The following is a 12,962-nucleotide window of genomic DNA, read 5'->3' on the forward strand; positions in this document are numbered from 1 at the left end:
AGGTAGCTAAGCTTAGGCCTCACCATCCGAGGGAAATCCCTGAGAATTGTGGGGCATTTTACACCAGGAGTGTCAAAGCTCCTTCCTCATTATGTTCAGTCACTGCCTCGAGCCCCTGTAGGATTTGCCATTGCCCCAAGCGCTAGGCAGTTTCAGCCTCATTAGGGAGATGGAGGCACACCACAAGGTTAAGTGGCATGACCAAGGCCATCAGCAAGTGGCAAGTTGGCAGCTAGTCAAGAGACAGATGTTTAGGCCCAGATCCACAAGGCTACTTGGGCATCTAAATGCTCAGCCTTGGGTGCTTCAGTCCCAAGTTCGGCACTGCTGCAATCCACAAAACTCCTGCCAAACCCTGTAAGTGCCTCAGCACCCACGTTCCTGCCTCAGGGCACGTCACACACAGCTGCCTCCCTCCAGGCATGTGGGCACCTAAACCTTAGAGCGATTCACAAGCCAGGCATCATGTGTCAGGCATGCTCAGAGGCTGCTTGCTAGGTCCAGCCCCATTCAAATTCTGGCCAATGTGGAGGAAAATGGAGACCATTGTTCAAATCCTACATGATCAGTGGGTGAACCCCCTTCAGGGAGGCTAGCCCACCCCCCTGCAGCCCTGCTCCCCCAAGCCAGGCTGAGCCACCTCCCCACCATCAGGCCAAGCTGCTGGTTAGGGTGCCCACTTGGGAGACCCCAGGCCCAGTCATGCTCATTTCCTCAGAATGGAAGGGATTCAACAGGAGACCCTGAGGGACATCCCACAGTTTAGCAGGGAGGGTGCTCCCCTATCCCACCATCAGGCAAAGGGGGAATTGAACCCGAGTCTCCCACATGCCAGGAGAACACTCTAGCCACTGGGCTAAGAGTTAAGGTGGAAAGGGGCATCACACCTCTCCTGCTGTGGAGGGGGGGAATCAAAGCGGGGGCCTAAACTATCTGGCTCCACAGTGGTGGCGCGAGCAGAACCAGACACCCCAGGCACCGTTGTAATCAGCCTCTCATTGGCTAGCTTAGGCAGCTCCCTACCTAGTGGGCTGGCCTTTGTGGAGCCCTTTCTTAAGCACCTCTCGCCCCAGAGATTGCACAGGGAGCTTGGGCACCTGACTCGGCTTTGGGGATCCGTGTGGCTCCTTGATTTCCAAGGTGTTCTTGTAACCCACATCCTGCCTAATAGGGAGATGTCTCTAAGAGATCTTCCTCTCTCTCCTCCCACCCAATAGGATCTGGGTCCAGTTGATTGTGGCTAGGCAGATGCACAATTGGCTCGCCACACTCAGTTTCTGGAATGGTGGGGGGTGGTAGTTTTGGGTACGGCCGCCACGAGGGCGGCCAGTCAGGGCAGCTGCTTTGCTAGAGGCCACGTGCCCAGCATAGGTTGGGAGAAGCTGAGCCCAGAGGCAGGACGCAGGCGGTTTTCCCGAACTCTGAAGCACTTTGCAGCAGGCTAGGAATTGTTAGCCCTCCACCAGGGAAGCCCTAGCACTGTTAATTACAGGAAGCTGTCCCGTCCCGTCCCCCCTGTCAATTTAGTTTAAGTGTGTACATTAAAGGTTTGATTTTAGCCCAACTGTTTTAGTTAAATGGGCTCAACTAGTACAATTCACCAGCTTTCCTCTTATTTAAATGTGACGGGGAAGGGTCATTTTGCTATTAGTTTTGTATTTCATGCAAGCTTTTTAAAAATCTATATGATTAACTCAGTGGCTGGTTAATTGCTTAGCAGCCAACTAACTCAAAGGGATTTAGTTCAGAGGAATCTGCACGGATTCCAGCTGAAAATTTCAGCAAGCAAATGGATGGAAGCAGTTGCTTTTGACTCAGCAGGCTCTATAGATTTAGTGATCAAAGACTAACAGACACAGATGAACTCAACTTAAGCTTTTGGTGACAATTTCTTCTTACTGTGTTTGTGGGGATGGACCAGTTATACATAAAGAAAACAAATTAAACCTAAAGAGAAGATAATATATGTTGCTTATAAAATAGCCATGTTAGGTTGTAAAAATTTTTTTATGTTTTTTCATACTTAATTCTTAAATTTGGGGGGGGAGGGGAGTTTGACCCTGTGCAATCCTTACAGAATTCAATCAGGATTTTCAGCATCTCCAGGTGCTTTTCTAGGAGAGCTGGGCTTTTAACTAGGACAATGAAGTAAACTCTAGGCTGCCCCCAGGTCACAGGGACACTCAGCATTGCCACTTAAGTCCCTCCATGGATCCCACCTGTATAGTCTTTAAAAGAACAAAGCCCTGATGTTTAAAACAGTACAGCTCTTGCTCTCTGGCTAATATTACTCAGAGTTCTCATTTGGAGCAGGGAATATAGACCCCCTTGAACAGAGATCACCTGCTGAGAGCTAGACAAGCCATAGCTCTGGTTAGATACATTTAACAGCTTCCGGCTCAAGGAGGAACACCTAGGTTGTTTCCTTTAACCAAGCCCTAGCAAAATTGATAGGGTAGAGCTTGCAAAAATAGGAGGGGATGAGATCACTAATAAGAAAAGATTCCAATATATTATTAGAAAATAGATCTTATGAGCTACCCAATGTGATTCTTCTCAAAGGAAGCCACCCTTACATCTTACCCTTTAGGCAAAGCCTAGAGTAAAGTGAGAGACAGTCCTTCATTAAAGGCACAGACCCAGACAGGTGTCCCTAAACTCTCTGGACCCGTACTGTAGAGCCCAGCAGCTTCTCTAATTAAGCTTCACCATCGCTCTAAGTGGGCAGCTCTGCTCCAATCACTAGATGTCACTTCATGAGCAGACAGCCACTTGTGAGCCTGTCTCCCTAGCAGATCCCAGCTCAATTAGACTCAGCTTTTGAAGTCGCCCCAGCACCAACATGGGAGTTCTCAGCTGACATTTACTCTGTGATCTACAGAGACACTGGAACATCTCCAAGCCAATCAGCGAACTCAAGGGTGAGGCATGCCCAGCAGCCACTCCTTGCTGGTCCATTACTGATTTACAAAGGCAGAGAGTACTGAGGCCCTAAACATTGCATTATGTAGTGAAGTTACAGGTTTGCAGCTTAGGGGGGCTGCTTAAGCAGAGCCTTAACCATACTCTGGGGCTTTCCCATTTCCCCTAGAGCTATGCTCAATGGAGCAAGAGCAGAAGCTGTTAATGGTGACACAGGAAAAAGCCAACAACTTTATGGAACAGGCAGAATATTCCCTTACCTTCTGCTACCCAGATAAGACCTATGAATATAGGCCAAATGCCAAAAGGCAAACCCATGGCAAAGGAGGAACTCCAAAGGACCAGCAAGCCCTATGATGCACCACACACTTAAACAACTAACACACAACCTACTCAGAGCATTGGGCCCCTGTGAATCTTTATATAGGGGACAGCTGAGAGGCACACCTGGAACTGGCCCTCTCATTAAGGGATGATCAATTAACCCATTGTACAGAGCCCATAGAACAATAAGAGACGGCTACACACACACACTGCAGGGATAGCAGCGTGTATCTTCCCTATAGCTGCAAACTCACTATAACACATTGCACATACCTCTAAGGTCTATCTACACTGCAATGAAACACCCGTGGCTGGCCAGTGCCAGCTGACTTGGGCTCATGGGGCGGGGGTTGGGCTTCAGGGCTGTAAAATTGAGGTATAGACATTCAGGTTTGGGCTGGAGCTCAGGCTCTGGGAGCCTCCCAGCTCATGGGGTCCCAGTGCAGAGATAACCATAGAATTGAAGGCCAGAAGGGACTACCAGATCATCTAGTCTGGCCACGAGCGTGTCACAGGCTACCCAGCACCCACACAGTACCCAACAACCAAAATTAGTTTAAAGCGTTACAGCCCACAGGAGATTAGACTGTGATGTGCCCCAGGAAGAGAATAGGAGGGTCTGAGGTGCCCCAGTGCCCAAGTTCCCTGCGATGGCAGGGAATTATTAAATGAGATTCATCCCGATAATCCTGGCAAGTGACCCCCCCTCACATGCTGCTGAGGAAGGTGAACCCGCCCCCCCCCAGATCCCTGCCAATCTGATCTGGGAGAAAATTCCTTCTCAGCCCCACATATGACAATCAGCGAGCCCCTGACCATGTGAGCAAGAACCAGCCCAGCCAAGCACCAGAGAAAAAGACTGCTCTGTGCCTGGCCCACCCAGTCCAGTGTCCCGTCTCCAGCCGTGGCCATCCCTGATACTTCAGAGCAAAGAGATTTAAAAACCCCTTTTCCCTTCCTGACCTTTGGCAGTGGCCAGCTGCAAGCCTGTAGTATGAGCTTTTAGGAACATAAGACATGGACCAGAAGTGAGCCCTCCCTCCCACCATCACAAGTACCCGTCCTACAATCACGCTTCTACATTTGTCCAGCTCCGTCTCCAACAACTGCTTTTGGGAGGCTGGTCCAGAACCTCACCCCCCGCCCCGACTTGTTCATGGCCAGCTCACATCTCCTCCACACACGCACATCAGCGTGCGAACACACTGCAGAGTGACCCTGACATAAGCAAAACCCAGTGCACTACCCACTGCCGGGGCACAAACCAACGCTCCTGAAGAGCAACACACTCACACCACAACAGTGATTGGACGCACAATCACACACGAGCAAAAAAGCAGGGCAGGAACACACAGATGCATACAAACGCAGGCTGGGAAGCACTGCAGGGATGGACAGACCCACACTATGGACAGGCCACCACACGAGGTGGCTCCCCACCTAAGCTGGCTAATGGAAGGTCCCCAGAAGTCTTGGTCCAGAGAGAGAGAGAGGAAGAACAAACATGAGAATGACTCTGTAGCCTGGTGGTCAGTGCACACCGCCAGGATGTGGTGGATCCGGCCTCTTGCCCACTGACTCTTTCAATATTTATTCTCAGTACAACAGCTTCAGTAGGAGAGACTGAGGGAGCCCCCACACCACAATGTCCCCTAGCCTAGTGGTTAGAGCAGGCACCCGAAAGGTGGCAGACCCCTGTTTGAATCCTTTTCAAAGGCAGGCAGAGGGGAGACTCGGGCCAGGGGCCTCTCACAGGGGCAGAACCAGAATGTCCCTAAGGAAAGGGCCTGGCACCGCATGCATGTCCTCATGGAGCCCTCTCCTCTCCTTTTGGAGTTGGCCTGGCTCTGGGAGGACCAGGGTACTGGGGGCCGGAGCCAGTGCCCACTGACCGCTTTCGCTGCCATTTCGTCCCCGTTCCCAAGGAGCGGCTGGTCTCGCGCCCCCCCAGGGCTGAGCACTGTAGGGTTCAGCAGCAGCTGAGCGGGGAGTTGGGGACTTAGGTGCCTAAAGTGGCAGTTAGGCACCTAAGTCCCTTTGTGAAGCTGGCCCTACATTTCCGTGCACAAAGCTGCCTAGGGCCACATGCTGCTGTGCTCCCTGGTGTTTGGCTAATGCCTAAGCCCGGTTGGTTTCTCAGACTCAGTGATCCCCTGCCTCCCTTGTCTGCAAGGCCTGGCGCAGCACGGGTGCTTGGAGCACGCCTCCCCTGGCCCGGTGATCAGACTGGGAGTTCTGGAGCGGCCTGGCTGGTGGCCCAGGGCAGCCATGGCTGGAGCACTCTTCGAGAATGGGGAGACGCTGATCCACATCCCCACTTTGCTTGAGTCAGAGCAGGAAGGTGAACCCGGGTCTCCCCCTCCCAGGGCAGATCTGGGACCACCAGCAGGCTGGCAGTTCCGGGCTGTTCCACTTTGTACAAATAATGAAACATCCCAGGGCAAGCGGAGAGATTGACTTAGTAGCCCAGTGGGCAGGGCACTCGGGTGGGATACCCAGCTTCAAGCCCCTCCTCCAATGAATATATAATTCTTTATACAAAGTGGAACAGCTTCACCAGGAGAGACTGAGAGACACCCCCCCCCGCCACCTCCCCAGCCCTTTTCTATGACGTTGAGACTGCCCTGGACTTGCATCTTGATGCAAACGCTAAAAGCCCCTTCCTGCCACCAAGGGGCAGTCGAATTCCACGCCAGCTAGGCTGAGACCGGCAGCCTGCAGAGCAAGGTGGGCAGACGCAGGGGATCTCTTTCCTTAGCAGAGGTCCCCACACTGTGGGGCGCGCCCCCTCTGGGGAGGCAGTTCCCAAACTCGAGCACCTCTCCCCCTAGGTGGGTGCGGAGGAAAGTTCAGGGGGATGCAGCGGGGCCCAGACCAGCCCCCACAGGGGGGCAGGGAGGGAGTGCCACCCAGCCCCACTCCACTCCCAGCTCTGCTCTGCCCTGCTCCCACCCTGGGACCCTGGCCCCAGATCGGTTCCTGGCCCTGCTCCCAGCCCCTGACCTGCCCCCAATTGTGGTCCCAGCCTCGCCCCCCTTACTCCCCTGCCCCACATCCCAGGCCTGGGTTAGGGGGATGCAGACAGGGTAACAGGGTGGGGGGTGACCCTGAAAAGTTTAGGGACTACGGCCTTAGAGACAAGGTACCAACTTCTGGGCGCTGGGCTGCGTCAGGCAACAGAGGGAAAACATGAGCCAAAGAACCCAACAGCATCATGCTTCTGAGAACGAGAGCAGCATCCCTCAGCATGCAGCTCCTTGCACAGACCCAGCAGCGGCTGTTCTACCCACAGACTGTCATCACCCCAGCATTGCCCCGACTGCCCCCCTAGAGACCCCGGGTACCCAGTGACACCCAGCTACACCCCGACTGCCCCCCCAGAGACCCCGGGTACCCAGTGACATCCAGCTAGACCCCGACTGCCTCCCCAGAGACCCCGGGTACCCAGTGGCACCCAGCTAGACCTCGACTGCCCCCCCAGAGACCCTGATACCCAGTGACACCCAGCTAGACCCCGACTGCCCCCCAGGGAGCCTAGTACCCAGTGACACTCTGTGGGGTGCTAGGACTGTACTTTGTCAACAATAAACCTGGCCAAACGCCTTCGCCGCGAAAGCGACCCTGTGGCCTTTCCTTATGAATCACATCGAGGGCTGCTAAACGGGCAAGGTGCGCTCTCCTGGCACAGCTAACGCCAGACCTCCGCGGGCAGCATAGGAGCAACCCACAGACACACACGACAGCAGTCACAACACACAGCGCAGGCAGCCGTGGAGACTCCGAGGTAGGCACCTGCCTAGCAACTGCTGAGGAATGAGCATGCCAAGGTACCGATTCAGAAGTAGCAGTCCAGGGTATCAAAGAGTCTGGCAATGCTGATCCCTGGCTAGTGTGGACGTGACCACCAGAATCATAGAAGATCAGGGTTGGAAGGGGCCTCAGGAGGCCATCTAGTCCAACCCCCTGCTCAAAGCAGGACCAAGCCCCAATTTTTGCCCCAGAGCCCTAAATGGCCCCCTCAAGGATTGAACTCACAACCCTGGGTTTAGCAGGCCACTGCTCAAACCACTGAGCGATCCCTCCCCCCTTAAAGGAGGAGGTGGTCTTTGGTACCCACCCGGCAGACACCCAGCCCTCCCCAGAATGCCCCCTGCAGAGACGCAGGTACCCAGTGGGAGCCCTGAGGCTGCTTGATCTGACACAGAGGCCCCTGCATGGCCCTAGGCCAGCAGGAGAGGAAGGTGGACTGAAACCTGCTGCCCCAAGCCCTGGCACACAGGGAATGCACATCTGGCCAAGGTGCTCTGAGCTGAGCTTGCTCCTTTCGGGCCTGCTTGTGGCAGGTGTGGACACCAGTGACAGCAGCAGGTGATTGCTCTCAGGCAGCATCCCGTCCCCTTGTCCAGTGAGTCCCTCCATCGCCTCGGCAGAATGATGCTCAGAGACTCGGAGAACAATATAAAAACCAGCATTTAATTGAAACGTCGTTAAAACCAACTCGGTGGGTTATTATATAAATATAAAGTGCAACATTGCCAACAGCTGTATAAATTAATTTCAGTCGCGCGAGGTTTGCCTCCCGGTGCAAGTGTGCAAACCTGTATTGCTCTGCAGGGCTAGAGACAGCTCTGCTGGGGAAGTCAGCCCTCCAGGAGGGTTCTTTGGCTTGGCAAGTTTCATCCAGGCCCTCAGTGCATTCAAAAGAGGAGATCTCTGCAGGGAGGTGGGCACCCACCCTCTCCCCCGAGAGAGAGAGGGTGTCTGTGCAAGGCTCACATTATCCAAGAGGAAGGGCGGGATCATTTGCAATCAATTCTCCTCAACCCATTTCCACCGTATATTTTAAAAACGAGTGGGGCGTGAATTACAGAGGGTTTTCAGGTGCAAAGAAGAACGGCTATTGGCTCTCAGAAGTGAGGCTGGGGCCTGGTGGACAATCACAATCCACCGTCCATATAATCTGCTCATAATGAGTCAGAATATTTGCCGCTCGGGGCCAGAGTAGATTTTTTGTGTCAATGAAGCTGAGTCGATCAAGGAAAGATCTCTGGCCAAGGAAACGGTCAAACTCTTCTTTTTTAGCACTGCAGACCAAACGCTGCTCTCTGACACCAATCCAGTCCCACTGCATCAACCTTTAAACTCTGTGGCATGGCTCAGACAGGGTTCTAGATGGAAGTTTGGGTGGAAAGAGAGAAATCAAGGGAGAAACTGTGGCATTCATTTTTGCTGGGGTGGTAGCAAAGGGACCAAATTCTCTGCAGGTTCTTCATTGGAGTTTTTCCCAGCAGAAAATTTGGACTATCGTCTTTCCTTCTGTCCCTTGGAGCAGAAAGGGGACAAATTTGTGGATCAAAAACGGTCAGGCAATGTACTGAATTACCTGACATGAGCCCTGGTCCTGCTCGACGGGAACAGGATTGGGCCGCATTGAAAAACAACGAAGCACTTTGCCCTAACTTACAGAGTAAATGGCATTGCTCTGAAGCTACCTGCCATGATTTCACACCGAAAAGCAATAGGGACAAATCAACTGGGTGTTCTTTTAAGACCAGGACTGAGGAGAGGCTGGGGGGTTGGCAAAGTGGACATAACCTTAAAATGGCCCGTCCCAGTGTGAGGAACAAGGCCACCTGGCTGCTCTCAGTGTATCTGGAAAAGCAGAGTTTCACTCCTTTTTTTGCATCTTGCCCCATCTTCACTTCTTTTTTTTTGCATTCAAGGGTCCACCGCATTCATACGGGGCTGGGGGCTTTAACACGGGGAGGCTGAGGTGTCTGTACAGGTTGCAGAGGGGTGTCCTCTGAGTGCAATATACACGAGTGATACTGTTTGGGTAGAGCACCCCCTTGGGGCTGTAAACGGAAACACACGGTGAGTCTATGTCCTTGGCCGCTCCGGAGGGCAGAAGGTGCCCGCTAGGCAGCCGCTAATGGCACAGCACCTCTGTCTCGAACTGCAGAAGCTGCCCCATGAAGCCAAAATTGGGCGAGATGACCCCGCGGCGCTGCTTGACGAAGTCGAAGGCTTCCTCCAGGCGCACCCGTTGGGTCTGGATCAGGTAGGCCAGGCAGATGGTGGCCGAGCGGGAGATGCCAGCCTGGCAGTGGACTAGCACTCGCCCCCCGCTGCTCTTCACCGAATCTATGGAGCAAGCAGAGAGGGTCATTGAGCGCTCTAGCAGGAGCCCTGGGCTGAGAACCTCCTGTCCTGAGGCACCGCACCCCGCTTGCCCTCAGAACCCTCCAGTAAACCCCCAGGGCCGGGCCCGTTAAACCCAGACTCTCCCACTAGTTTCTCTGGAGATCCCCCTTCCTCACAGCCAGGGGCCGAACGCTCCGTGCGGCCTGCCCCACAGGCTGGCTCATTGGAGATGCCCGGGCCAAGAGTCCCTAGATGTAAGTGGCTGAAGTCCAGGGCAGGCTGTCCCCAGCGCAGGGCTCTTGGCCCCGAAACTCACTCCTCTCCTCCTTGCTGGGCACTGATCCAACAGAGCTCCTGGGCCTGATTCTGCTCTCACTTACACCAGTGTAACCCCACTGATGTCACTGAAATTCCTCCTGATTTGCTCCAGTGTCTGTGAGAGGGGAATCAGGCCCTGATCTGTTTGGCTGTAAGGCATTGTGTAAGAGCCATTGCTTTTCCTGGGGCATTGCCCCCAGGGGAGGAAATGGGGCCAGGTGGAGCAGGAATGGGACTCTGACAGTGTTGGAACTGAGCCACATGGCTGGACTGGATCCTGGCAAACCAAAGTTCTCCCTCTGGAGCAAGGGCTGCAGGGGGTTAATATTGCGCCCTGCCCAGAGCCTATCGGCCTAATCCAGACCCGACTGAAGCCAACGGAAAGGCTCCTGCTCCTTTCAATGAGCCTCGGTCGAGCGCTACGTGAGACTCTGGACGAGGGCGTCAGTAGGGCTGGGAGGGGCAATGGCTGCACTAATGACTGATCTCACGCTTACCAATAAAGCCAATGGCCTCCTGGAACCAGATGCTGATCTCGGCCATGTGGTTGTCCTCCACGGGGATGCTCTTGTAACGAAACTGCCCCTCAAAATGGTTGGGGCAGCTGGCGGAGACGTTGAGCACGGCTGTGATGCCCAAGGACTCCAGCACCTCCTTGTTGGAGGAGTGGTAGCAGCTGCCCAAGTAGAGGAATGGCAAGATCTCCACAGGGCCACCCTAGAAACAAGAAGAATAAAGACAACGTGAGACCTTCCTCCTCTGGGTTGATTCCACAGCTTTACGCGCCCCTGGAGACAGGACCCCAGTCCGCCCTGAGATCACCTGGAGCTGCCTCTGTCTGTATTCATATGCCCCTCATCTCTGCTGGACCGGAGTGCTACTTCAGCAGTGATATCAGATCAGACAGACGGACAGATTAGATTAGTGCCGGGACAGATGACTTTTCGGGGAGCGAACTGACAACAGACCCTGCACTTGACCTTGGCCAAAAACCCAGGTCAGTTCACGATTAATTTAATCTGCGAGCCCCACAAATCCTGCTGACAGATGTTTGGCCAGATACACGCTCAAGGACAGATCCTGATGCTGTTGGAGGCTTTGGCAAAACGCCCATTTTCTGAAATGGGATCAAGGACTGTCCCTCAAACAAAATTAATGACTTATCAGTGTGGTACCGATTCTGATCCCCTTACTCCAGCTGAGTAACACCTTCGCCCAAGAATACCGACCTCAGCGGGCCCCTCGGCGTTTAGGGGAGCGTTCAGGATGAGTAAGACTATCAGAATTCGGCCCTGTAATATGCGTTCATGGGCTCTGGGGTGTCTGCCTTTGGGATGGGGGGGGGGTGATTGCTGTAGATCAACCTCCCAGCCCAAGTTTGTCGCATAGCTGATGAAGTCGGGGAAACGTACCTGGTCGTAGAAAGGAGTGATGGTTCTGGAGTTACCGTTGTCTTTGGGGTCTATCAGGGCTGGCAAGGAGGCAGGAGGAGGAGGTGGCTCAGAGCACAGTTCTGGGAAGCGGGCTTGGAAACCATCAAACCCCCCTGCAAAGAACACACCAGCAAGACCCACCGCGTTAATGTCATCGCCGCTCAGCACCAGTGCAGGACAGGTTTGCCAGGGTCAGTTAAACCGGCGCGGAAGCCGCTGGGAATAACAGGCAGAAAGGTCTTATGCAGATGTGCCCAGGGCGTGGGCCGGCATTTGTGTGCTCAAAATGCATTTTAAAATGGGGTTCGCTACAGCAGCTTGTAATCTCAAGCCAGCGGGGGCTGGGGGGGCCTCTCTCCAGGGCCTCCCAAGCTGGGGGCAGGAGCCATGTACAAACCATGTCTCCTTTAGCCCTTCCGTGTGTGAAGTGGTGGTACTGATAGGAGTGAGTTTGTGTGTGATCCTGCGAGTGTGTGTGCCCTCCTGGTGGGGTGGGGGGGTGTTCTCCCAGGGTTAGTGGGGGTGCTCTCATGGTATGTGGGGGTGCATTCGTTGTTCTCCGGGGTGGGTGGCTTGGTGGGAGTGCTCTCCTGGTGTGGGGGGGGGTGCGTGGTGTTCTCCCCGGGTGGGTGTGCTCTCCTGGTGGGGGGTGCTCTCCCAGGGTTAGTGGGGGTGCTCTCATGGTATGTGGGGGTGCATTCATTGTTCTCCAGGGGTGGGTGGGTTTGTGGGAGTGCTCTCCTGGTGGGTGGAGGGGGGTGCGTGGTGTTCTCCCAGGGCGGGGGTGCTCTCCTGGTGGGGGGTGTTCTCCCAGGGTTAGTGGGGATGCTCTCATGGTGGAGGGGGGTGCGTGGTGTTCTCCCTGGGTGGGTGTGCTCTCCGGGTGGGGGGTGCTCTCCCAGGGTTAGTGGGGGTGCTCTCATGGTATGTGGGGGTGCATTCGTTGTTCTCCGGGGTGGGTGGCTTGGTGGGAGTGCTCTCCTGGTGGGTGGAGGGGGGTGCGTGGTGTTCTCCCAGGGCGGGGGTGCTCTCCTGGTGGAGGGGGGTGCGCGCTGTTTTCCCGGGGGGGGGATGCTCTCCGGGTGGGGGTGCTGGGTGCCCACAGGCGAGCCCCTAGGGGAAGGTGCCTTTACCTCGGAGCAGGTAGATGAGCGTGGTCCTGGCTCTGGCCTCCAGCAGCAGGGAGTTGAGGAGCAGCCTGGCCAGGCTGTCCGCCCGCAGAGCCAGCACCGAGCCGCTGGCCTCGTCCAGCACCACCAGGCGGGACAGCTCGCCTCTGCGGAGCCGCCCCAGCAGCGCCCTGTCCGGGACGAGCCAGTCCAGGCTGACGCCGGCTCGGCCGCGGGATCTGCGGCGCAGCAGCCCGTTCCAGCGCACCGGGCGCGAGTCCAGCAGGTGAGCCTGGCAGTAGGCGAGGAAGGGCCGGCAGTCCAGCACCAGGGTGCGCCCGGCTTCCTCGGGCTCGCGGAGCAGCCTGGCGAGCTCGGCGCTCTCCAGCTGCAGCACCTCCTCCATCACCATGGCTGCGGCTGAGGCTGGGGGATGCGCCCACTCCAATTTCGGGGGGCGGCGCAGGGTCCGGAGCAGGGCGCACGGGGCACGGCCGGGCAGCGAGCGCAGGGTCCGGAGCAGGGCGCACGGGGCACGGCCGGGCAGCGAGCGCAGGGTCCGGAGCAGGGCGCACGGGGCACGGCCGGGCAGTGAGCGCAGGGCAGGGTCCGGAGCAGGGCGCACGGGGCACGGCCGGGCAGTGAGCGCAGGGCAGGGTCCGGAGCAGGGCGCACGGGGCACGGCCGGGCAGCGAGCGCAGCGCAGGGTCCG

At 55.7% G+C, this 12,962-nt stretch overlaps 1 protein-coding gene across 1 annotated transcript; it reads right to left on the reverse strand.

Annotated features, from left to right (window-relative positions):
* Positions 1–7,698: 7,698 nt before the first annotated feature.
* Positions 7,699–12,662, reverse strand: DUSP2 (dual specificity phosphatase 2; the record flags this gene model as incomplete). The annotated part of the gene is made up of 4 exons (XM_084615379.1): positions 7,699–9,390; positions 10,206–10,425; positions 11,121–11,254; positions 12,275–12,662. 4 exons carry the CDS (start codon positions 12,660–12,662, stop codon positions 9,176–9,178), a joined length of 957 nt encoding a protein of 318 aa, XP_084471505.1. The 3' UTR covers positions 7,699–9,175.
* Between the last annotated feature and the right edge of the window lie 300 nt (positions 12,663–12,962).

Source organism: Lepidochelys olivacea (genome assembly GCF_965140295.1).
Source record: "Lepidochelys olivacea isolate rLepOli2 genome assembly, chromosome: 26".
Classification (NCBI taxonomy): domain Eukaryota; kingdom Metazoa; phylum Chordata; order Testudines; family Cheloniidae; genus Lepidochelys; species Lepidochelys olivacea.